The 26,470-nt window shown below is 47.3% G+C and overlaps 1 protein-coding gene across 1 annotated transcript in view; it reads left to right on the top strand.

Moving 5' to 3' along the window:
• Positions 1-25,797, top strand: part of LOC119406780 (galactosylceramide sulfotransferase) — a 35,730-nt gene extending 9,933 nt beyond the window's left edge. The window contains exons 3-6 of the mRNA XM_037673514.2: positions 3,369-3,680; positions 18,789-18,834; positions 19,598-19,833; positions 25,660-25,797. Coding sequence (XP_037529442.2) covers positions 3,369-3,680; positions 18,789-18,834; positions 19,598-19,833; positions 25,660-25,797 — 732 coding nt within the window. The remainder of the gene's footprint in view (positions 1-3,368; positions 3,681-18,788; positions 18,835-19,597; positions 19,834-25,659) is intronic.
• Positions 25,798-26,470: the final 673 nt, after the last annotated feature.

The following is a 26,470-nucleotide window of genomic DNA, read 5'->3' as shown; positions in this document are numbered from 1 at the left end:
ATTTTGGAAGCCTGCTATTTTTTGCGCCTAAAACGAGCTTTTTTAGTGCCTAAAAATCCGGCCTCTAGTAATTACTTTCGGGAGATCCCCAAGACTCCACGTCAAGCTTGTGTAATCCGCGTACTTGCTCGCGAAGAAAAGGTAATCGTGCTCAATTTAGCATGACGTTAGTTTGCCACAAAATCTAACATCTTTATTATGAAGGACGTGCTAGCAATGTGTATTGGTTCACACTAACACGAATTACTAGCATGGTACTATCAGCGTCAAAGGAAACGCGAACAGTGGCAAGCTTTATCAATGGTATAGTGCGCGTCGTCCAGTCATGACCACGGACATGCGCAGTGCTACCGAATCGGAGTGCTGTGCGCCCGTCCATGGTGTTGCTCTGCTGAAATGTCCCAAACATCTAAATATCTGGATATTTAGCTCTACCGCGTTAGGAATACTACAAATGACATCGCGTTATGTTTCCTGTAATATGTTCCTGAAAACTGGACGGCGTGCACTATACCATTGCTAATGCTTGCCGCTGTTCGCGTTGCATTTGACGCCGATAGTACACTTTAAGAACGTACGTGTGTGTGTGTGCGTGTCTGTGCATGCGTGTGTGCGTGTGTGTGTGTGTGTGATAGGGATAGGTTCAAGACGGACTTGGTACGTGTATTTGTACGCGTGACCACAATCATGCTAAATGGTGCGAAGCTTTAGCATAATATATTTCGTCCAAATACTGTTTATTGTCACGGGGTCGTGACGTCGACGAAGGCAGCAGTCGGCTCCCAGACATTAGGGCACGGCTTGCGCAAGGCAGCCGCTACGCGTGCAACGCACTAGTCATATAAATATAATAAAAGAAGCGCGCGTGTCGTTATGTTCGGGGTGCAAAGTCGTGATCAATGAACAGGAAAATGAACATTTTCATTCATTTCCACTGACTGCAAGGGCGCTCCACATACAGAAAACTTAAAAGGACTTTGGACCAATCATTCTTACTACTGAAACCTCATTACCACAAAGAGTCATGAAAGGTTATATCAATAAAAATGACATGATACTGTTTGTGTGTAGCGATTGCTCTGCTGAAATGTCCCAAACATCTAAATATCTGGATATTTAGCTCTACCGCGTTAGGAATACTACAACTGACATCGCGTTATGTTTCCTGTAATGATGTTTGAATTTGGAAGTACCGTGAAAATCTCGGCTTAGCAAAACCGACAGAAAATCGTTTGGGAGGGTAAAATAGTGGAAGGGAGAGTTCAAATATTGTGTCACTGTAACCTACACGAAAGGACTTCGAAAAAAAAATGCACATGCTGTATAAACACCAGCCAATAATATATACTAACTGATATAAACAACGTTGCTGCAACAATGCAGCATTAATGCAGCAATGCAACGTTGCTGCAACAATCAGGAGCCAAATCCACACTTCTCTTTCGCCGGTGCATTTTCCCATTGGTAAATCGGCTTCGCAATGATATGTCCCGCATCTTGATTGAATGAAGTATTCTTGTACAAAAGTTTTCAGCGTTAGACGTTTCTGTGAATACGGGCCCAGACAACATAGCCCGACATATAGCGAGGCTGCGTTTATATCGACGAACCGGCCAAACTGGCTGAACGATATATCATGTTAAATTATGAGCGACACTGATAGGACTACGGAAATGATGGCCCATTATTTCCAGAGGCGTTGCATGGCCGAGCCAACGACATGTTTCTCTATGGTAGCGATAGGTCATCATTGGCAACTCTGCAGAATAGCACCACGAAAGTTCTATCATCACTGGCGAGAAAATCATCACTATAGGGCCAGGGGACGCTCCAAATGATTACAACAGTCTCCTGGCGGTGCTCAGTGCTGCCTGGGTACTCTAAAAAAAAAAGACCATGAGTAACTCTTTTCGGTTAGTCTTCACTTGCTATGACTCGCTTTAAAGAGACACGTTAACCCTCCCACGACCAGTGTGTTACTGTGTTTGTTAGTATGAACAAACCAGGAACTTCGTCAATAACAAAGTGCACCGGTAAGCATGCCAAAAAATATGCAGATTGTGACGAGGGTGTAGTTTATAAAATTCCCGTCACGTGCGGGAAATGCTATATTGGGCAGACCAGGCGTTGCATAAAAATAAGGCTAAGAGAACACAGGTATGCTACCCAGATACTTCAGTCACTGGGGCACTTAGCTACACACTGCGCAAAATGTGCATGCGAGCCCATTTTTAATCAAACGCAGAAGCTGGCGCATTGCAGTTCTAAAAGGACACACGGAATTATGGAGGCATATTTCATGTTAAAATGAAGTGATCACGTGAGTTTGCCTTCTATTGCCCTAAGCGAGGCAGACTTTAACTTTATTGACAACACCTAGATTAGTTAACACTACACACGCGGAGCTCGAGGGTTCGAAGTGACCTGCTTTCACGTAATCATGTTGTGACATACTTCTTTTGCTATCATCACTGTCTTGTGTATATTATTGACGTGCTTTTGCGGAAATAAACAGTTGAAAGTTTGCACACTATACCTGCTCAGTTCTCTGGATCGCGTTGTCCAGGGGCGTAGCCAGAAATTTTTTTTGGGGGGGGGGTTCAACCATACTTTATGTATGTTCGTGCGTGCGTTTGTATGTGTGCGTGCCTATATGCGCAAGCAAAACTGAAAAATTTCGGGGGGGGGGAAGGTTTGAACCCCCCCCCAACCCCCCCCCCCCCTTGGCTACGCCCCTGGTGTTGTCCTTTGTGCCTTTCGCTCAGCGCAACCACATTAGAATGAGCGTGGAGTTTGCCGCAGCGGGACGCCAGGGACACTTGTACGTAACTTGTGGTATCCCTCCGCATCGGGGGCACTCAGCGCGATGTTCCGAGGGGTGTATCTTAGAAAGTGTATGTAGGTTGGGGTATGTGTTCGTCTGCAGTCGGTGCCAGTCTCTAGATTGCTCTCTGCTCAGTTTTGGGTGAGGTGGTGCCATGGTGCGTCGCTCCAGCAGCCATAAGCGTGACAAGTCAGGACTTACAACAAATAGTCAAACGACTCATTTGTTTTTCTTAGGTTGCTCATATCGGCTCCAGAAATAACGTTGTTATATAACGGTTGGTAAATATATGCGTAGATACGTATGTCTGTATTAAAGTATTCAAGGCGGAATGTCGCCCGTATATTAGGCAGTTTTAGAATAACGTACGCAGAGATAGCGTTCGTTGCGTGTGCCCGCTATTTCCGTCACCCGCAAGAGGATAGCGTACGAAGCATGCGCAGTGGCGACAAACGCTAACGCAAACCTTTGCGTACCATATTCTAAAGCTCCCCATTATTAGAACGGCCGTGAATTTCGTCCTTCTGTCTCCGTAACACAACAGGCGTCGTTCCACCTGAAGTTGGAGCAGATTCCGAACGCCGTGCGAAACGACTCACAAAGACGTATCTTGCGCGGATTCTTCCCGGGTCCACATCGTGGCTGGCTTGGCTTCGACCAGATGAGCTTCGACCTCGGCTTCGACTTCACTCAAGCTGGCAACGCATCGGCCGTGGACGCCTTTCTCGAACACGTGGACGCTGTCTTCGACCTCGTGATGGTAGTCGAGCGCCTGAACGAGTCCCTCGTTCTGCTTCGAGACCTGCTTTGCTGGGAGATGGACGACGTCGTCATGTTCAAGATCAACGCTCGGACGGTGAGCCTAAGTTAAGTCTGTTACCGAGCACATTAACATTCCCTCAGTCGCGGAGAACCTGCATGGGTATATTACACAGGGACGCTGATGCACGTGACGTTAAACAAGTTTTTTTTTTGGTTTATAGTAAATGAACAGGGTGCGATAGAATGAAAGTTTGCCTTCTATTGCGAGTTACAGGGCTTTAGTTAACTTAGGAACTTATTTGTTATATGGCAATATTAAATTGCTTATATGCAATGTGCATGTAGCAATACTAAATTATTTTGTAGATCTGAATTATTAAACGGAAGGCCCGTGGTATACCTTGTCCTCCGCTTTGTAGACCTTTGTACGTACTACATGAGGGGCAAAATATTCTTGGTATTTTAGAGATATCATCCTTAATATTTTTATAACGCCACCATCGTAGCTTCACGTGTTTGTATACAGTGCACCAGCCTGCTCCCTTGGAAGAAAGCGTCAGCTCAGCCGTCACATTCCAAACGGAGGAGATGCCCATGCGAGCTTGTCGAAAATTACCAGCTAGTGGCATACCAACTGGGCGTTAAAGGGATACTGAACAAAATTTGGAAAAAAAAATGACGGAAACATTGAAATTCTACTCAGAAGACGCGACTATTCCGATACACAGAGTTTATTTCACGTATTTTTTTTAATAGTTGGCTGTATTTTTGGTGGTTTGTCAGCGAGCGGTCGCTGCACGCCAGCGCGACCCATGATGTCACATTTACCGCAGCGTATGCAGTGTGCACGTGTTCCTGTCCTCTTCCCTTTCTCCACCTCTCCATTGCATGTCACTTTCCTCCTTCCACAAAGGCGCTGAGGCGTGCCCCTCCATTAAGGGCTTTACTCCAGCGGGGACATATTGTTCGCTGCCGGTGCCGTTCGTAGCGGTTCTGGGAACCGTAGTGGGAGCTGAGCGGGTTGGGAGACGCGGCGACAGCTACATTGTTGGCATGCATATTTCCGGTGCATCAAATGTCACCAAACGTCACCTCCTCTAGTTCACAACACGACGGCTAGACGCAGCAGTTCGTGAAAAACACATTAACTTCATTATTTTCCTCTATAGTTTCTGCCGGAAATGAAGGTTTTGTCTATCGATTTCAGCACCCAATCATTCAATTTGGCTGAAAACCCTGCCGGCGAAAACTTTGTTCAGCGTCCCTTCAACTATCAAAGATAACAGTTGAAGAAGTATACGGAACTGCATCTTAAGCCTAGAAAATTGATGCAAGCCGCTATTCTCGATAAACATATAGTGCGGCCCTTTTAAATAGTTAAGGTATCATAACGAAATGCGTTCGGTTTTCACGGCACATATGTTCCAAGAGGGCGCTTTGTATGTTGTCCTTCTGGCATATTTTGTCGGTGTTTTCGCGCTCTTTTAATATTAAGGCGAGTCTTAAATGCTTCATCAAACGCGAAAAGTGACCGTCGGCGTCTGGCACAGCACGAGTGATGAAAAAATCATCATCGCGTGATGACGTCAACATATGACGTGATCATAACGTCACAGGTAGCAATAATTTGTGGCGTCATCATGACGTCACAAATTCTGCCGCGACATCACCTGACGTAACCTCCCATGATGCCGTCATGCCATGACATCGTAGCTTGGTAAATGGTGGGCCGATCACGGACCAGAACAAGGTGAGGTGCCTCCGATACTGGAGGCAGTGCAAAACAACTCTAGGTGCACAAAGCTTTCGGAGGGTGGCGGGGCAGGGTCCGTACATCGACTGAGAAGAAAAAGAACACGGCTTTCGCCTTCGAGTCGTATTAGGTGAATGCACATGGGACCTTGTGAGTTCTTTAACACGTATTACCCAACTCGCTAAAGATATTCTTTTTCTACAGGATATTCCAGCCCAGTACAAGACGGAAACTTCATGCCCAATGTTCAGAATTTATACAGGATGTTTGGGATATGGCGTCGAGAAGCCGTTGAAGAACTCGATACCGTCGAGGTGATTAAAAGAGGGCTTTATTTGACACTGAGTGAGACCATTAAGACCCTGCTAGTAGTTCTATGTCCCCGTTTTTTCTCGTGCTCACTGGTACTTCTTTCTCCTCTTCTGTCGGCTCGCTGGTGCTCGCGATGGAAACAACATTCCCGGCCGCGCAAATGAAGTTAATTACAGAGTTCCAGCGGGTATAGCTTTTGTATGGGCCTTGTCACAATCAGACCTCCTTGCTGTTTAATCTTGCACGAACGGACATGCCCATCTGAACTTCTAAAAACCTGAAGGATTCTTGCAAGTTTCCATAGTTGTCTAGGTGACGTCTCGGAATGTACGATAACGATGTCACCTTCCTTTAGATCCGTGGCTCGTTGATTGCCTGCGAAGTGTGCAGACCGGAGCTGCAGCAAATATTCTTTCCGCCATCGCTTCCAAAAATTCTCGGTTAGATGCCTTCTGTAGGCATGTCGGCGAATGACATCCGATCGTCTCGAGTTGGCGTCAACGTCGACCGTGTCATATGGCATAGCATTTAGTCGACGTCCAAGCAGTAGATCGGCTGGAGTCAAAGTGCACGGTTCCGCTTCGTCTGTCTCGACAAAGGTTAGAGGCCTAGAGTTGATTACTGCTTCGACTTCTGTCAGCACTGTCATAATTTCTTCAAAGTTGAGGCATGCTCTCCCGAGAATCTTACGCAGCGAAGTCTTCACCGATCTTATCAGTCACTCCCACCATCCACCCCACCATGGTGCATTGGGCACTATGAACTTCCAGAGAATGCCGTTGACGGTGAGATGGTTCGCGACGTCCTCTTCTTTGAAGATGTGACATAGGCGCTTTAAATCCGCTGACGTCTTTTGAAAGGTCCTCGCGTTGTCCGAATAGATAACGCGGGGCAGTCCCCTCCGGCTGACAAACTGTCGCAAGCATAATATGAATGTTTCAGCTGTCATGTTGGAGACGAGCTCAAGGTGAATTGCTCGCGAAACAGCACAGGTGAAAAGTGCTACGTAGCACTTTGCGTCGCCGTCTTGCGTGCGTGCTAGGAGCGGGCCTGCGAAATCTACACCAACAACCTCGAAAGGGTTTGTTGGCTCTATCCGGTGACTTGGTAAAGGCGCTGTTGGAGCACTTCCTGGTCTGGCGGCAAATCGTTTGCACACGTTGCAACTGCGTACAACTTTTTTCACCAAGACACGCCCGCGACAAATCCAGTAGTGCTCTCTGAGCTGGGTGAGCGTCTCTCGTACACCGTTGTGTAGGACTTGCTGATGTGCTCTGATGACAACCAGAACGGAGTAATGATGCTTTGCTGGGAGAAGTATTGGATGCTTGACTGTTAGCGGTGACTTCAGGAGCGACAAGCGTCCACCGACTCTGAGAATTCCGTCAGCATCTATAAACGGGCGAAGGTTAGCAATGCAGGACGTGTGTTCCAGTGTCCGTCCGCGTGTTAGGCAGTTCACTTCTGCATGAAATTCTTGGTTTTGGACGTGTTTAACCCAGTAGTGCTCGGCCCGCACGACTTCTGTCGCAGTCAGGTGGCTAGTTTCTTCTGTTTTGTGTCGGCAGCGGTCTGTAAATCGAAACACCCAAGCTGTGATTCGCGGCAAGTGCTGAAGCTTGCTGAAACGCTCAATGTTTATAATTGGAATAAGTCTCTCCGTTGCCTTCACTACTTGAACAGCTGCTATCTCGTTTCTGGCAGCTTCATCCATGTCCGGTGAAATCGTAGGTTGGAGAGGCCACTTCTCCACTGAACCGTGCAGCCAGTCAGGACCATGCCACCACACTGAGCTGGATCTAACTTTGTCTAACGTCACACCTCTCGTTAGTAAATCAGACGGATTCTCCAATCCTGGGCAATATCTCCATCGGGATGGTTCTGTTCTGCACTTGATGTCCGTGACACGATTAGCAACGAATTGCTTCCACCTCGTGCAGTCTCCTCGTATCCATGACAGTACAATCGTGGAGTCGGTCCACATAGTGTACTCAATATGAATGTCGTTGAGTGCACTGCTCACGTATGTCAGCAGTTTAGCGCCAACCAGTGCGCCCAAAAGCTCCAGGCGTGGTAGCGTCGCTTTCTTAATGGGAGCCACACGTGCCTTGGAGATCAGCAAGATGGGTCGTTCGGCCATGGTAGTAACGGCGTATATTACGGCTCCGTAAGCTGCTGGGCTGGCGTCGCAGAAGACATGCAGGTGCATTTCACTTGGAAACTTCCTCCTTCCGCCCAGATAGCGAGGAATCGATATTTCCTGCAGTTGTGGAAGCTGCCGTACTAGGTTTTGCCATTCGTCTCGTAGGTCATCAGGTAGTTGGTCATCCCAGCTTATTCCACGTGTCCACAGTTTTTGGAATAGTATCCGTATGGCAATGGTGTACGGTCCAACCATTCCGAGTGGGTCAAATATTCTCGACGTCGCCTGTAAGACGAACCGTTTAGTGTCAAGTTTCTCTTTCATAAAGTCTAGCAGTCGGTCGACCGAGAAACTGAACTCGTCCTTAACGGGATTCCAAGCAACGCCAAGAACTTTAACAGATTGCTCATGAAGCACTACCAGTTCTTGACTTGCAGACTCCTTCCGTCATTCCAGTGCAACCATTAGGTTAGGTGAGTTTGTGGTCCATTTGCGTAGGACCATTCCCGATGCTTTCATAATTTGTTGCGCTGCACGACAAAATTCTTCAGCTTCGTCTTCCGTGTCGGCGCCCGTAACCAGGTCATCTACGTAAAAGGACTCGGCCAGTCTTGTTGACGTTTTCTCTTTGACAGCTTGCGTTCTCCTCACATGGTGAAGGATGGTCGCCGTGAGGAGGAATGGGCTGCATGTAGCTCCAAAGGGTACACGAGTCATCCTCCATTCTTGGAGCTGACTACCCATTAAGTCACCTTCGGCAAACCACAGGAACCGAAAAGCGTCTCTGTCTTCTTTCCGTATGGATATTTGTAGGAATGCTTTCTCTATGTCAGCGATTACCGCTATAGGATGTGTCCTGAAACGCAGAAGTATCTTCCCAAGGTCTTGGTAGAGGTTGTCTCCCTTTTCAAGGCACTCATTGAGAGACTTGCATCCCTTGTCATGAGATGATGCGTCGAAAACCACCCGTACTTTCGTAGTCAACGCCTGCTCTCTGATGACTTCCTTGTGTGGCATGTAGTACAACTTGTCTGGCTCCGGAGGAACGTCATCAACAATTTCGGCGTGTCCCGCTCGCACGTACTCGCGTATGGTGTCGTCGTATGTCTGTAATAATCCCTTTTGCTTCGCTAGACGAGTAAGCAGCTTATGGAGCCTTGTCACAGCAACTTGCTTGTTGTCGGAAAGCTCGTATCCCTCCTTCCAAGGTAGCGCCACTTCATACCTTCCGTCGCAGTATGTTATGGTGCTTTCGAAGTGTTGCATGACCTTGCTGACTTCACTAGGTCTTTCAACTGAGTCGGATATGCCAAGGTGCTCCAGTTCCCAGAACGTCCGTAGAAACTCATCTGACTCGACTACTTGAGTCTTCAAGGCGCAAACCATCATTCTCGTTGTGGCACACTGTGATGTCAAGAAGGTAGTGCGTCCTTGAAACGTCCAACCAAGCTTGGAGTTCATGGCAATCAGTGAATCATTGTCCTCACACCGTAGGACTTCACCGGTCAGGACTCTCCACATTTGATCAGAGCCGATCAGCACGCTGATTCCACTTTGTGTGATCACTGATGCGTGTGCGAGTTCATCGGCTACGTCCCTTCCCAATTTCTTAAAAGAAGCGACGAATGAGACTTCCATTCTTGTTTCGCCGATGTCTTGGCAGATGTGCGGAATCTCAATGGCACTTAGCGAAAACTCCATGTCAGAAAACTGGCTTCGTAAGCGAAGCTCCACTATTCGTCGATTTTCGGCCGCTTGGTTTGAGGCACTGGCGAAGGTGTTGAGAGCCATGTTTATGTATCCGAGGCATTTCAAGCCCAAGTGTCGTGACAACTCCTCGGTGACAAAGGTACGCTGACTGCCACCGTCGAATACACCTCGCACGTAGCGGCAGTTGTGATCGCTTACCGCCCAGGCTCGGAACGTTTGGAGGAAGACGCACGCATTGTATCCATCGCTGATTCGCCGTCGTCTCCCTAGTGATGAGCAAACTGTCGCACTTGCACCGTCATTCCGGGCGGCTTGGTGCGAGTCCTGTGGAATCCTGTCTGGGTCACACATACTCGAGGCATGTCGGCCTTTGCACTTCGAACACGAGATCCTCCGCTTGCAGTAGCGTGCCCTGTCGCCTTTCGTGGTACATCGGAAGCACCTTTTGTCACTCGACAGCACTTGCTTCTTTTGCGTCAGGGACATGTCGGTAGGACACGCTTCCGTGGAGTGCTGCTTGGATGAACAGAACGCACACATCTCGTTGTAGTGCTGATAATCACGAGTCGATTTTGTATGGAGAACAGATGACGTAGGCTGCTTCCAAGGCCGACTACGGGCTGGCTGGGTCGCCACATGTTGAGCCCCGCTGTCTCGTCCGCTGCTATCCTTATAGTCGCTTTTTTCCAAACTCTCCAGTTCGACTGAAAGGAGCTTCAGGAGACCGTCCAGCCCTGCGTTGTCCGCGGCATCATTCTCAGCTTGTGCGGCACAGGTACGGTGATACAGGACCACGACGTCTCGGGGTAATGCCCTAAGTATGACGTCGCAGAGCATCGACGAAAATGAAGACCGCTGCACACCAAGTGACTCCAGCCCTCTGATGTTCACGATCACGTGGTCGTAGAGTTGTCGGAGGGATCTTGTATCACCATATGCTCGAACAGGAGTCAGCTGACGCAATCTTGCAAAGTATTCCTGCTCTTGGCGGGTCTTGTCCCCGAAGCGCTTCTGTAGTAGGTCTACAGCGTCCTTATAGCATGCTTCAGTCGTTGGAAGACCGGCCACCGCTGAGGCAGCGTCTCCTTTTAAAAACTGTCGCAGATAGTGGAATTTCTCCGTCGTAGTCAGGGTGACGTTGTTGTGGACAATCTGGAGAAACTGCTCCCAGAACTCCGTCCATTTACACACATCCCCAGAAAAGGGCGCGATCGTGAGCTTCGGCAGCTTGGCTCCCGTCCTCTCTGATGGTGTAGCGATCACATTGGTAGCCGGCCCCGACCCCGATCCCTCTTCTGCTGGTGTGCTTGAAATGCGGTTCCGACGGCTTATGAGCTCGGCGAGAATGCGCGTCGCGTTGTCTTCATACTCTAAAATTGTTTCGTACTCGGATTGGAAGTCCTCGTCCGTGATGACGCTCTCTAATTCGTTGTTGATCTTATTCAACTCATCGTTGTTCGTTTTGAGCCTCTCGTAGATGGAATCGAGCTGCTCATGCGTTGCGGAGTCGTTGCGAAGTAGGGCACTTGCCTCATTGATGATCCGGCTGTTTAAAGATCGTCGTGAAGTCCGCTTCGCCTTGAGCTTGTCCATTTCATCCGGGCAACTCGTAGCCGTCGGTAGGTCTATCCCGGGTTGATCGGCACCAAATGTTTGGGATATGGCGTCGAGAAGCCGTTGAAGAACTCGATACCGTCGAGGTGATTAAAAGAGGGCTTTATTTGACACTGAGTGAGACCATTAAGACCCTGCTAGTAGTTCTATGTCCCCGTTTTTTCTCGTGCTCACTGGTACTTCTTTCTCCTCTTCTGTCGGCTCGCTGGTGCTCGCGATGGAAACAACACAGGAGTTTATGTTTGAGGCAAAACTGAGGAAAAAATTCACCGACGATTACAACACTCCCTAATGCGAATTCTGAGCGCAGCTTCGTGTTGGGGCAACGCCAACTGACTTTGAAGTTTTGGCTATCCACACTTGTAGCAATCCAATGTTCGTTACATATTGCCACAGAAACTGCCAGCGCTCGAGTGCTATGCACACCAATCTGTGCACTGCAGGCGTCGCGAACCAAGCGATACACCGACAGCCCCGTTACGACAAGCAAAGCCAGCCGCAGTGCACGTGCCAGCCCTGCATGCGCACGATCTCCGAACGAGGGGACAGCGCGCGTGACGTAGGAAGAAAGCGAGGTTAGAGGCGCGGCTCGTATTATAGGCTTCTCAAGCAACGCTTAGCGGCGCTGCTGCTCTTGACAGGCAGCGCCATCTCTGGCAGAAAAAGAGAAACTGGGGTGTAAGCGGCGAGCGTTTTCCCTTCTCTCCACCGCGTTGCCGCTCGCTTCTGTGCACGTGCATAGCTCTCGCGCGACGCCTCACAATGTACCGCCTGCAGTGCGGGTTCAAAAAGATCTCACAGATGGATAGGCACTTCCGAAAAGCGAACTTGATAAAAGGAGAAAGGCTCGTCAATCACGTTAACGGTGAAGAGCAGACGGTCGACGACAACGACGCGCCTGATTCAAAGCGAAATGCATTTCCCAAGTCGCGATTACACCTTTTGGCAAGTCTCATTCTGTCGTGTTAAAGATGAATAATGGTCCACATGCCCTCCGAAATGAAGCCGTACACGCTATCGATGTTCTGCGGTGTGGACTACGAATCATGATGGTTGTTTTGATATGGCATGCTTAACACTAGCAGCCGTGTACTTTCGTGAACAAGCGTTTGCTGCGTGCGAAAAAAAAAAAAGAAATTACACGGCCGTGGCCCTGTTTCCTGAGAAGGTTAGAGTCAAGTCCTCCGTGCCGCTGGAGAATCACACGCCGATTAAGACGCGAGGCAGCTAGCTGAGCTTTAACCACTGTGAAGCAAGATGAACTGATCGCCTCGTTTTTTCGGCTCTCGTGTCATGCTTGCAGTCTCTTTTATGATATCGACTTGACAGGCGTATAAAACCTGCTGCGCGAACGCGGCTACAAAATCGCACAAAGTCAGAAGGTGACAGAAGGTTACTTCAAGGTTGCAATTGCAAAGCATGTATTAAGTGCCAGTTGTATTTAGCGGCTTAAATATATATCACACCAACAAAGTGACAAAACAAAGCAAACCTGCAGAACGATGTCAAAGCATGCTGAAAATGCACGGACGTCCGTTCCGGCGTGATAAAGTAGCCTTCCCGACGCGTGAATTGCAGGCGCCGAACTTCTGACAATGTTCCGAGTTCAGTTGAATTCAACCAACCGCGCAACGCTAACGGTATAGCGCGAGTGTGAACGTTCAACAACGACGGGTAGGTCTCACGAACACGGGGAATCAAAACACAAAGTTGTTTCACCTACAGCCGTAACTAGACTTTCACAATGCGAGAAGACAGCGTGTAATCATTACTGTAGTCGCTGCGTGCATGCGCCGCGTTACTTACCGATTCAGGTAGTCGACACGAACGAAAGCGATGAACTCAGACAACCAAAATAGAAGGCGAGACAGCGCTGTCAGCTATCCACGCTGGCCGCCTTTATTTCTCGTGCGACACGACCGGGAAACAATACAGTTTCACACGTAAATCGCGTGCCTTGGTGTTGTCTGCACTGTTGTGGCAGCCCACGACACAGGAATACTTCCGATCTCACGTCCACTTCCGTGGGGTCGCTTCTGCCATCGCGGAAATGCGCAGCTTCGCACAGCAAGCCTCTCGGTTCAACGCGCCGAGCTGACGGCCCCCCGGTTACCCGCACCGACAGAAGAACACGTGCGCTACCGCTACCGTGAAAGGGGCTGAGTCGGCCGCGCATAAGGTTCAGAGCTTTCCGACTGAGCCGCAGCGCGGCTGGCGCGGCGCTGTCGTCGCGCCGCAAACTTGAGCTTGGGCCCTAGCTTGGGTTCCCTATTGACAGATTCCGTGTTCGGTCTCTTTCGTACTCGTTCGCTCTATCGGTTATGCCGACAACGCCAACGGTGACTCCGCTCAACGCAGGAACGGGCGCCTAAGAGCTGCGCTCTAAAACGCAATTGTTTGCTCCTGCCAATATGATCGAGCTTGCACCGACATATTTTGCTCCACTCTGCTCTTCTCACCAAAATATCTCAATGCTATGTTGCAGTTAAAATTTTAAAATATATATAGCCGCCTATCGTCGGTGTTCACGAGTATAATTTAATTTGGCTTTTATACATAGAAATTTGTACATAGAAACTTGTACATTAAACATAGAAACGTATACATAGAGCTCAAATTTGCTACGCAAACGGCAACGACTGAACGATATGGAATACTTTGCGGAAAAATTAACATCAGCCACGTGCTTTCGTCTGTGCCGTCCTTTGATGCTTGGGCGTAATGACGATTATTAGACTTGTAGAGTGAGTGGTTCTTCCTGGCAAATGGCGCACTCTTCTAGACAGTCGGCAGCGTTTTCTTGTTCTTAGCATCGACTGAAGGCCTCTAAAAAGGCTTCAGTTCTTCTTAGCTCCTTCTTCGCTGGTTTTATGCCGCGCCGTTTGGGATAACCTCTTCCTCTTCAAGAAGATGGGCGCCCAGTATTTTATTTATGTTGTCTTCTATGTCAAATACACCGTCTTGAAGCCAAAGAAAGACATGATACTGCAGCGCAAATCTCTAAAAGAAACACTAAGAGGCAGAAAGACGTAGGGAAAGTCTGCCTCTTATTCTTTCTGTTCGAGTTTCGCGTTAATATCACGTCCTTCCAGTAAGCATACCAACTCGCCCAAGAAAAAATGTGGAGCGAAAGCACCACAACAAAACAGCTAGGTCACAAATGAAACAGATTGGACGCTGCCATAATGGTTGTTTTGCCCACTAGGCGTTGGCGCAGCGTTGGTTGAGTGGATCGGGCGAAGTTTGATTCGAACGTGTGCTAGATTTGGCTGATTTTTTATTTGAATGTGCTTTTAAATGTGAACCACTCCTTAGCGAAGCAAAGGCACTTTCATTGTTTCTATCTATCTATCTATCTATCTATCTATCTATCTATCTATCTATCTATCTATCTATCTATCTATCTATCTATCTATCTATCTATCTATCTATCTATCTATCTATCTATCTATCTATCTATCTATCTATCTGTCTGTCTGTCTGTCTGTCTGTCTGTCTGTCTGTCTGTCTGTCTGTCTGTCTGTCTATCTATCTATCTATCTATCTATCTATCTATCTATCTATCTATCTATCTATCTATCTATCTATCTATCTATCTATCTATCTATCTATCTATCTATCTATCTATCTATCTAGCCGACTATAGACGTCTATGTGCTCTCGTGGCCACCTTCCAAATACCGAAATTAGCATAGGAATGTATGGCGAGCGTGACTGCCAGGTCAAAACATGAATAACGTGAAAAGGCTTTCACATAAGTCATAAAACCCTTTCCCCCGGTAACGCATGGCACATGCCCACATACCACGGTATGCGTGTATGTGACACAGGTGATTCGCTGTCAACCAGGAACGGCTAGAACAGACACTGGCAATTTGAACGCGAGAGCGTTAAGGAGCCCGTGTCGCGAAAAAGCCGCTGCGGCGTCGACGGCGCTGTCGGCGATTGAAAAATATCAGCGGATGCAAAGAATAAAATTCAAGTTTCGAGCTGGAATCGAACACAGGCATTCTGTGTGGCAGTCAAGTCTTCTACCAAAAGCCACGCCGAGTCTTGAAACTACTGTGTAAAAACACCTTATGCAGCCGTGCTGTCGGGGAAACGTCAATCGTGGTTGTAGTGTCGGTTATCCACTTAAATAATAATGTAATAAACATGAGATATGTACTCATATGACTCGACAAGCTGTATTCAAGCGTTGCTCGAACCCCATGAAATTCGATGACAAACATTACTCATGACATGCATACGGAATTCATTGTAGCGCGGAAGAACCCAGACGGAGGAAGGACAGGAGACCATATTGGACAGTGGACAGGAAGAAGTGTTAATATGATACGAACATCATCGCGCTATAGCATGCACGTAGTTTCGATAAAATTGACGTCTGCGCTTGGAACGTGAACGGTAACGCTACGTCGGGCCATAAGCTACCTTCTAAACGCCAGTGTAGTCGAGATGCCTGGTAAGCCCACCATAGGCCCACAACTCCGTTATTTACACGAAGTCGACACGACAATCCACCTCGTGAGGCTTGGCTGAAAAAAAAAATGGAACATAGGCAGCTGCTCGCTGACTTTGAAGAAAAATGATTTTGAATTGAAAGAGTCTTACGCGTGCTTTGCTTTCCCTTGAAATTTAGTGCAGTTTCGGTTTATTATGACACAATTATTACAATTGTGCCATTCATATTACAACGGCAGGCGTGCTGCCCTTGTTGTTGGCAGCTGCCAGCCTACTCCCTTCTTAAGTGCCTTATGCCCTTGTATTCTTAGTAGAGAGATAAAATAATACTAATTTGATGACATGCAAGACACGAATGCCATGAGAAGTGTGTTATACCTATCTTGCTGTTAACCAGGCCCACCATGCGACGCACATTATGATATGTTCCAGACGGCACGTTCTATTTTGTGCAGTGATACACAAGATGCGTACTGTGGCATTCATGCCATCAGCTATCGGTCACGTTTTTGAACGCGCATGCTACGCCGCATACAATCTGGTTATACCGAAACGACGATAAGAAACGACGATCATGGCGAGAAAACGACGATCATGGCACGATGATGATTCTTTGCCAATCAAGTCATGAAATGCATGACGTGGATGTATGCTATTTATGGAGTTACTTGCCAGTCATGTTTGCCACGCACTCACGTCATTTCATTCCATTTCTGACATATATCAAGTTAATAATACGACCGTGAGTACCCAGACGTACGTAAAATGCAAGTTAGATAGATTGATATATGTATATGTTCATAGATTGATAGATACCGTGAAGGTGCCTTTGCTCCAGCAAGAAGCGCTTCGTCCTTAATATATTATTGGTGTTTCACTTGCCGAAGCCACAATACGATTGCGAAGCTAATCATAGTGCAAGTTGCGAAATGAATGGGGTAAGCGGCAGTCCTTTAGAGTGCACTCAAAGATCTTTACCGGAATATTGATCATGTTGCCCCCATTCGAATTGAAGCACTTCCTTAGGTGGTAAAACACCCAGTATCACCATCATCATCATATGAGGCTATCATATATCCACGGCAAAGCGAAGGCCTCTTCCAATGCTCGCCCATTCACAATGTTCTGCGCGAGCTGATTCCATTTTATGCTTGCACTGTTTCTTAATTTCGTCATCCCCCATCACCTTTAGCCTTCATCCGCTGCGCTCCTATCCCTTTGCATCGATACCGTCGCTCTAACTGACCATCTCTCCTCACTACGTCATCTGCCCAGGTCCATCCTTTTCTCTTTATGACTGCTTGTACCTGTACTGAGTCGGAGGCCTTTTCGTAGCCCATGGAAGCCATGTATAAATGTTCTAACAGCGACGCTGTTCTTAGTCGAGCTTTCATGCTCGGGGCCATGGTAACGCGGATCATAAACGGGTATGTGCCACAGGAATTGGGTAAATCCCACTACTCACCACTGGTTCACTAAAAATGAAGAAGAAAACTCGTCATCAAGCGCTGATCATAAACGGTTATGTGCCACAGGAATTGGGTAAATCCCACTACTCACCACTGGTTCACTAAAAATGAAGAAGAAAACTCGTCATCAAGCGCTTATCATAAACGGGTATGTGCCACAGGAAGTGGGTAAATCCCACTACTCACCACTGGTTCACTAAAAATGGAGAAGAAAACTCGTCATCAAGCGCTGATCATAAACGGGTATGTGCCACAGGAATTGGGTAAATCCCACTACTCACCACTGGTTTACTAAAAATGGAGAAGAAAACTCGTCATCAAGCGCTGATCGTAAAAGGGTATGTGCCACAGAAATTGGGTAAATCCCACTACTCAACACTGGTTCGTTAAAAATGAAGAAGAAAGCTCGTTATCAAACGGATATGTGCCACTGTGCGGCCTATGAGAAAACTACCATCATCATAAACGGGTAGGTGCCACAGAAATCAGTTTCCTGTGATGCCCTCTGCTGTATTGGTAGGGGGGCGGAACATTGCGGGATGATCCTGGACAACCTGGATTTTCAGAACAAAGGCATCTGAGATCCAAAGGCGGGCAGAGACCCTACCATAGCGTTTACCACAGAGACCCTACCACAGGGGTGGGGCGCACGCGCTATGACACCCTGAAAATGCCAGGTTTACTTGTCAAGGCATTGCGCGTAAAGTGTTTGAACCTTTTTAAATGTAAAACACTGTTCATATATTTGATCAAATCGACCGTTATGCCATGCGTCTTCTCCGACCGCTTTTCCGTGTGACATGCCTTGTAGGGCCTTTCTAACCTCATCAGTGCAACAACACACATGTAACATCGGTGTCCTGTTCGATATTGATCCCCCTAACGGCAGAGTGACTTACATTTTAACTCTACATTTCAGTGTAGAAGTCTTTTATGACCCTCACCGTGTCACTGAAATTGTTAATAATATTGTCCTGCGATTTTTACTGCATGCATTATGATCCTTCCGGTCTCAAGTGTTTTTGTAGCTGCCTGGATGTGGCCGTACATTTTTTACTACTGCCTCCGTCTCTTTGACGTCGTAGTTCGGTATGTCACTGAATTCATTTTGTTAATCAGATAGGACATTTAAGCAAATTATATTTTCTATGTAGAGGTAGTTATTTCTGCCTGTTGCCGTTTGTTTATTAAGTATTTAGTGATATCAGGGAGCTTGCTTAGCTGTTTCTTTCTGACAAAGGGCGACTATTAAGTTTATCTAACACATACAGAAGTTCTTGTCTTGGCGCACTGAAACGGGGACACACACAGAAAATGAGAGATCGTTTCTTCGCAGCTGCAGCTGGGACCTTGGCCGAGTCCGTGGTCAGCAAAGGCTTTGAAAGCATTATGCGCTTCTTGCGGACAACTGGTCTTAGAGACAGGCTCTAAGCAGTGTCGTATTCTCCTTTCCTTTCTTTTCTCTTTTTCATTTTCTTGCTCGCCTTTTTTTGTAACGTCTCTCTTCTATCATCTTTTATCCCACTTACCCCCTTCCCCCAACACAGGGTAGCCAGCCGGTCTGAGAACTGGCTAACCTCCCTGTCTTTCCGCTTGTTTCTTCCTTCCTCCTCTTCCTTGCTTATCTGTTGTCTGGTGTTTCGCCTCTGAAGTTGCTACTTCAGAGATTATTCTTGTCACTGTTTCGTTCATATCCTCCGTGTGCTATTGTTTTTCTAAAGCATTGCTCTTTTGTAGATCAGCACAGCTAGTCGTCTAGATGTTCTGAAGCAAGAGGCGCATGGTACGATGCCACGCACAATGTAACGCGGGACATGTCTTAATTGCAAACTATTAGAACTTGCTGTCAGCGGGTTCGAATAGTTGCGTGCTTGCTGGAGGTGACTTTTGGAACGACATGTCTTACGTCGAACTGCAGCTTCATAACGAAGTCTTATTTTTCTTGTCAGAGTATTCATCCCCCCTCCCCCCTCAGAAAGCTTTCTGCGCCTCACCTGCCCTCTAAGAAAAAAAAGAGTATGTGTGACTCCTTTCGGGGAGTCTTAACTTGCCACGTCTATGACTCTCTTTAAACAGGCGTGTTGACTCTCTTGTGGGTCACGCGACTCTCCCAAGAGAATACAATGATCTCCAAAGAGAGATGACGTGTCTCTTTAAAGAAAGTCATATACGTGGCAAGTCAGTAGTCACCGAAAGGAGTCAAAAGACTCTTTTTTTCTTAGAGTGTGGCTTTGCACTGCTTCCGTGTTCGGCCAACCTTTGAGCAAGCGACGCTGTCATGTGATCCCGCCGTCATGTGATATTACGTTATGTGACGTCACATGATGACGTCATGAAGTCACACATACTGGCGATCTCTGACGTCCTAATGATGTCATATGGTGACGTGATGACGTTATGATGTTTGCATCCCTCGTGTTGCCGCCGACGGTCAATTTTCGCGTTGATGAGGCATTTAAGGCTTTCCTTTTGTAGCCTTAATCATGCAGCGTGTAAGTGTAGTTGCCAGCGCTTCCGCACTCTTACAGTTTTATTTTTCAACGCAGCCTGTGTACCAGCGACCCACCCAATGGCGCGCTGGCGGCCGATCTGCCGCTCGCTGAACGCGGTCGACGTGAAGCTGTACCAGTACTTCACGAAACGCTTCGACGAGCGTGTGCAGTTGTTCGGGCGGGAACGAATGCGGAGTGAATTGCGCCTACTCGAAAACAGGACGGAGCACTGGTACCAGGAGTGCGTTGCTCTAGATAAAAGAAGAGGCAAAAAAGTTCGTCAGCCCATGGTAAGCAACATGCACTCTCCTAGCCGTTCGCTTAGTGGGAATTACAAATTTGAAAATTTGTCCCTTCTACTACGGAAGTCGTGATGTCCTCTCGAGGCAGGGACCGTTGTGGAGAATTGTGGAAAGGGGCTATATGCTGTGGTTTACTTTACCCAGAGGTGATCTTAATATTGCAAGTGAGTTCTGTGCAATCCCACAAGGTTACATAAGGGGTTATTGGCAGCCACCAGTTTGTAGTACGAAGCGGCAAGAAAACCCATACGGATTTCTTAGATACGTAATCTTCTGGTTGAAGAAAAATTCGTCCTGGCCCGGGGATCGAACAAGGAAACTCATGCGGATTTCTCAGAAAGAAATCTTCATAGTTGAAGAAAAAAATCACAGTTTCACCGCAAATGCGAAGCAATGAATGCGATAGCAACAAATTGTAATGTTATACAAAGTGAGGCTGGCAGCTAACTCTTTTGGATCCGATCTCGTGTTACTCTACACAACGCTGCTGTAAGAGAATACGGCCCGCTCCACACAGACTCTTCGTGTTGAGAGCGCAGCACGCAGGAGGGTATACGAGCCGTCCGCTGATGGTTGCTGAGACAGCGCGCGCGCCAGCGATCGCAACCGCGCCCTTAGAATCAAAGTTCAAGGTGGCTGATCGAGGGACACCGCCCCCACCCCCTCGCGTCTTTCATGCTTGTTCAAAAGGGGCGGGGCGTTTCGTCTCTGCTTCGACGGCAGGAGCGGGGTGATGGTATCGCAAGCGCCCTCCGAGCGACGGAGACGGGCGGGCTCGTTTTATTTCTGCTTCAGCCGCGTTCGTCGCCCCCGCTCGCGCGCTTTCTCCCGTGGTAGAACACACGCTGCGCGGGGGGACGTTATCAATTTGGACTTTATACGGGACATGACGGCAAAAACCCGTCGAGAGAGTCCGTCTAATTGCTATCGCAATAAAAGTTCGTCCTGGCCTGGGGATCGAACAACCAAACTGATTCTCAGAAAGGAAAGCTTCTAAGTTGAACAAAAATTCGTCTTGGCCCGGGGATCGAATAAGGAAACCCATGCGGATTTCTCATAAACGAAAGCTTGTTATTTGAACAAAAAATCATCCTGGCCCGGGGATCGAGCATGGAATCCATACGGATTTCTCAGAAAGAAGTGCTCCTTAGTTGAAAAAAAATCATCCTCCAGGCTATCCAGAGGTCCCAGGAAAGGGTGGAGCGTCACGGCGTTCTGTCCTCTACGTGGGCGCGGCCAGCGGTTACAACGGCCTTCCATTAGGGGCCACAGTAACTCCTCAGGATCAATAAAGTTCGTTGTCTGTCTGTCTGTCTAGCCCGGGAATCGAACAAGGAAACCCATGCGGATTTCTCAGAAAGGAACGCTTCTTATTTGAAGAAAAATTCGTCATGGCCCGGGGATCGAATCCGGGACCAAAGCCTTTCCGGGGTGCTCGCTCTACCAATTGAGATAACAGATTGCTAGCAGATGGCAGTACGAGGGCGTATTAGTTAGAGTTCCTGTATATGCTACCTTTAGGTAGCAGAGTTGCGCATAGGTCCGGCTTGCAACCACAGCTATGCGGTCAAGTAGCACTCTGTTTGTGCAGGCGACATGCCTATCGTGTCGGCAATTAACGTGTTCGGCGTGTCGAAGACCGGCGAAAAGCATTGAAAATAGATGACTAGTGTTAATTCAGTTCGCTGCAGAGGCGGCGTCCAAAAATACTTAAATTGGCCCGAGCGTCAGCTTCTTGCAATGCATAGTTGCTAGCGGCGTTTGGAAGACAGATGCGCAACTCTGCTACCTAAAGGTAGCATATACAGTAACTCTAGAATTAGTCAACAACTATCGAAGCACATTTTCTTGGAGCTTCGTGCTACGAATAAGTGGTTGTCAGTTATATCTGTCATAGGTGTAAGCTATGTGGGACGGGGTGGGGGGCTGCACAGCCAGTCGAGACACGCCAAATGATCAGGTATTTCATCGACCTTTGTTGACGAAAACGGTGCTCAACCGACGCATAACACTAGATATGACTTTATGCGAATCTCAACCGATGTCTCGGATATTATAGTCATTCACGTTCTAATTCTGGGTGAATAGAATTCAGAAATGTTTAGGCCTGGATTGCTATGCTTAAGAGCATCTTTTGAACTAAGTGACGCAGCCAATAAAGCACAGCACTTTCAGCACCGCAGGGCAAAGGCAACCTCTCAGGAAGCCTTTTAAACGATGGAAGCATTCGATTGGAGGAAAGCAATGCCTGGACAGTTGTTAATTATGCAACCGCTTTAATAAAGATTGTTCCTGAGCTTCACGAGCATTTCTTTTATCCATGTAAATTACATTTTACCATGTAAAATGCTTTTGAAGATATCCGATTTTCCGGTCGATGTAGTTAACATAGAGGCAAACGTCCATTCGTTTCCTGTGAAGCAGCTCGCCTCCCGCATCTAGAGAACTTATAGCTATTGAAGCATCAGCAGTGCAGATGCGGTAATACAGTACTCTAAACCTTGTGCTCAGAACGCTTTTGAAGAGGCAGTATATCCAGCCGTCCTTTCAGTCACCATCCAAAAACGGCAGGAAGGGGATGATGGAATCTTGCTGTGAAAAAATCCGTAAACAGGGGATGGTTGCTCGAGGCTCGAGCGCCCGCCCCCTCACAATCTCTCATAGCCCTAGCCTGGGGATCAAAACAAGGAATCCTTGCGGATTTCTCAGAAAGGAAAGCTTCTTAGTTGACAAAAGTTCGTCCTGGCCTGTTTACGGATCATATCAGTCACCATGTAGTTCGGACAACAGCCTAATAGCCCAGGATTTCCTGCATTTGGCAAAACCGCCTCAGCCAGAATCCCATGAGCAAAACTACCGGGTGGTTCAAGAAAGTGTGCGAAATCCTCAAGAAACTCAGATGGCTGATTCCTCCGTCATAGCAATGCGGTATAACACAAAAGCGAAACGTGTCGTCACAGAAGTAGTTGATTGTTTATAGTGCATTGGTATATGAGAGATTGTACAATGTCTATTGGTTGTTTAGCAGATAAAGCATCGCTTCATGTGCACGCACCCACGTTGACGCCTAGTGGTACATCTCCGTACCGACGACTAACGCCCATAATAATGATTTAACCCTTGCGGTAGCTGAAGTTGTTAAGATATACCCGGACACCGCATATGGGGAATCCCGCGCAAAGAGGGCATCAACAAGCACATAGTAAGCACTGATACTCGATATGCACTCCTTCAAAGCGTCTTGAAAAGTGAAGAGAAACGCTACGAGCGTCGTGTCTTCCCTCTAGCCTGGCCATTATTTCTCACACGGCGAGCGGGGAACGCGGTGCAACTAGGTACAACAGCCAGGCGAGCGTCGGATAGCTATTTTTCTATATGGATGGATGCTATAAGCGAGGCTTGGGCTAAAGCCGCCACTTCGCGGTGCGTTAAAGCGTTGACAAAATTACACTTCTCCTATTGGACACACGCCGAATGGGACGGTCGTAGCAACTGCCGCGTTTCCGGAGCTAATTGTGGAGGCAACGAAGTTTTTTCTTTTTGAGCCTGGTCGCACACATATCACACCCCGTTATACAGGGGACGCTCATAGCATCCATCCATCCATCCATCCATCCATCTCCATCCATCATTCCATCCATCCATCCATCCATCCATTCCATCCATCCATCCATCCATCCATCCCATCCATACCATCCATCCATCATCCATCCATCCATCCATCCATCCATCCAGTGCACTGTTAGAGGAAAGTGGTTTTGGCGGTAGCTCAGTGGGCTAAACGCGCGAGAACCATCGTCGTGGACCGAGAGGTTATTGGGTTCGACTCCTGTGAACGGAACTTCTTCTCAGTTTTTGTTTGTCATCTAATGACCTTCATTTTACTGACGTATTTCCGGGACGGAAATATGTCATGAAAGTCTCGGTGGACCCCGGCAATAAAAAAAACGTTCGTGTTAAAACAGGGAAATGTGATATTTGTTCGAGGCCTTCACAATTGCTTTTTCTGTAGCCGCCGGCATCTTAAGATGATTAAGACCTCCTTTGGTACAGTAATTCAGACAGTTAAATTAATCAACTTCCTAATTAGAGGAGTTAGTGGTTATGTCAAATGGGAGTATTGAAGTCCTTTATGCGAAGTGCCCATTTCAGCTTTGAGATTTCGAAAAAACGATCTCTAGTAATAATTGCGAGGTAATGAAATTCAACCAAATTCAGTGCGAAACCGTAACGCGGTAGAGCGGAACTGCATATTCTGAGACATCCAGAATGAGTGAGCGTCGTTATGTCAACGGTCAGCCGGCTTCGCTTGCAATTATAGCACGCATGGTGCACATACATTAACGAACGCGGAAGAAATATACCTCTGTAATCGTTGTCTTGAACAGTAACATCATTCTAGTCGTCTACTTGTTTGCACTCATGGGTGCTTCGGTTTCGTTTTCGCTGTTGAATTTGGTTGAATTTCATTACGCCACAAATAATACTAGAGACCACTTTTTCTATATCTCAAAGCTGAGATGGGTGCTTCGCATGAAGAACTTCATTTCTCCCATTTGACGTAACCGCCTAACTACACTAATTATAAAGTTAATTAATTTAACTTCTTAATTAGTGTCCCAAAGGAGGTCTTTAACCATCTTAGATGGCCGGCCGCTACAGAAAAAGCAGTTGTCAAGGCAGCTAGCAATGGTCGCCTTTTCCTGATTTTTGAGGGTTTTCAAACACATTTCTTGAAACGCCCTGTATATAACCAGAGGTCAGCAACCTTTTGAGACGGAGGGCCGAGCATGAAAATGACACGGCGGGGGCCGCACGGCAAATATAATGGGGGGGGGGGGGTGGCCATGCTGACAGAGAGAAAAAGTTCGACGAATTTACTATAATGTACAAAACCAGAATGGAGATCATGTTTATTTAGAGCACGCATGACACAAGGTTGCAATTTTCAAACATAGGTTGCAACAGCCGCATTTGAAGTCAAAACTGCCATCTCAGACGTCACGTACGAAGTGACAATTGGAGGAGGGGGGTTGTTCTCGCGTCGAGCCGGGGCCCGCATAAAACTGCCCTGCGGGCCGCAAGTTGCCGACCCCTGATTTAAAACTATCAGCGTAGTGCTGGAAGTTCGATGACTGACAGAAGCGCCACTGTATTTATATAACCGAGCATTCGCAGAGGGGTCCATCCTTTAAGCTTAACATAAGGGCTTGAGAGCAGGCTGCTAAGGGCTTCTCAATACGGTAGAGCAGAAATCACGAATAAGCGTTTGTTGGCGACGCAGGAACATTAAAATGAGTAATCGTAAGATACGAAGCAACTTGCACTTTCATCACTGTAACATGCGTAAAACGCAAACAAGAGTGTTTAGATGACATTTAGAGGCTGCCGCCGAAATTTCCCGGTCCTTGCATGCACGTGAGGTACGTTAGTGTCCTTCGTTTCTCCGGATGTAAATTGTTTTTTTTTTAAACTGCTTTCACTTATTAAATTGCGTTGTCAAAACAATATTTTGCATTTTCGCTACTGTATACGTGTGTATGGTAATGAAACTGCAGCTCCAAATAATGGTGAATGGTTCCTTCGCCAAGCCGCCATCTATGCAGCTTTTCCAACTTTACTCTGGCAATACTTTAGCTGATAGTGATGTCAAATAATTACGCATTGTCGCTATAATAATAATAATTATTATTATCATTATTATTAGATGCCGTCTCGACTGAAGCCGCATATCATGTCTTAGGCTCTGTAACTCCACTGTCGCCCATTATTTCCTTCTTAACCCTGGTATTACTGTACTGCTAAACATCGCAGATGCTGACGTACAAGGTGAAGAACACCAGCTCCCACATATGCGGCCTGATGACCCTGGGCGAAATACCCTTCACTCGGCGGCTACAAGCAATGCAGCTCCAGCGCTTTTCACAAGATCAGCCGAAGAACGCTGCTTAGGGACACGATAACGAGTGTTCGATTTCAGCGCTCATTTTACTTCATTTCCGTGGTGGTGTTGTGGCCATGACTGCTCACGGGCAGCGACAGGCATCGAAACGTCAAAGTTGTCCAGCTTGCGCCTGTAGAGGGACACTAAGAAAGACGACTGGCTCTGTCGTAGTTGAGAGCAGGTTTAGGCATGAAAAGATTAAGAGCAAGGCAGATTGGTTGGAGATGGTACTAGTCATAATCTTACATTGGGTATAGTGTATGTTCGCAAAGACACACCACACCAAAGTAGACCGTCCGTGCACTGTCCATAAGGACGCCATTGTTTCCTGTCAGTGCGCGAGACTCTTAGGCTCTGCCTAGCGTATGCGGCCACGATGGATGGATGCATGCTATGAGCGTCCCCTTTAAAACGGGGCGGTTACATGTCTGCCACCAGGCTCGAAGAAAAAAAAAAACTTCCTTGTTTCATGTTGGCCTAATACCTTATCTACATTGATTAAATCTATGTTATTATACCAAAAAAATATAAATTCAAGGTCCATCTCTCTGCCTCTTAAGGCAGAATGACCTTATTTTTCCCCCATTATTTATTTTTGTTCTTTATCTCTACTTTTCTGCCACCAATACTCTAACCGTCTCTTACTTATTTCTATCGCGGACGTGTGCAGCTTTCCATTGT

The sequence above is a fragment of the Rhipicephalus sanguineus genome, chromosome 10, assembly GCF_013339695.2.
Source record: "Rhipicephalus sanguineus isolate Rsan-2018 chromosome 10, BIME_Rsan_1.4, whole genome shotgun sequence".
Lineage (NCBI taxonomy): Eukaryota > Metazoa > Arthropoda > Arachnida > Ixodida > Ixodidae > Rhipicephalus > Rhipicephalus sanguineus.
This window is presented reverse-complemented; position numbering and strand designations above follow the sequence as displayed.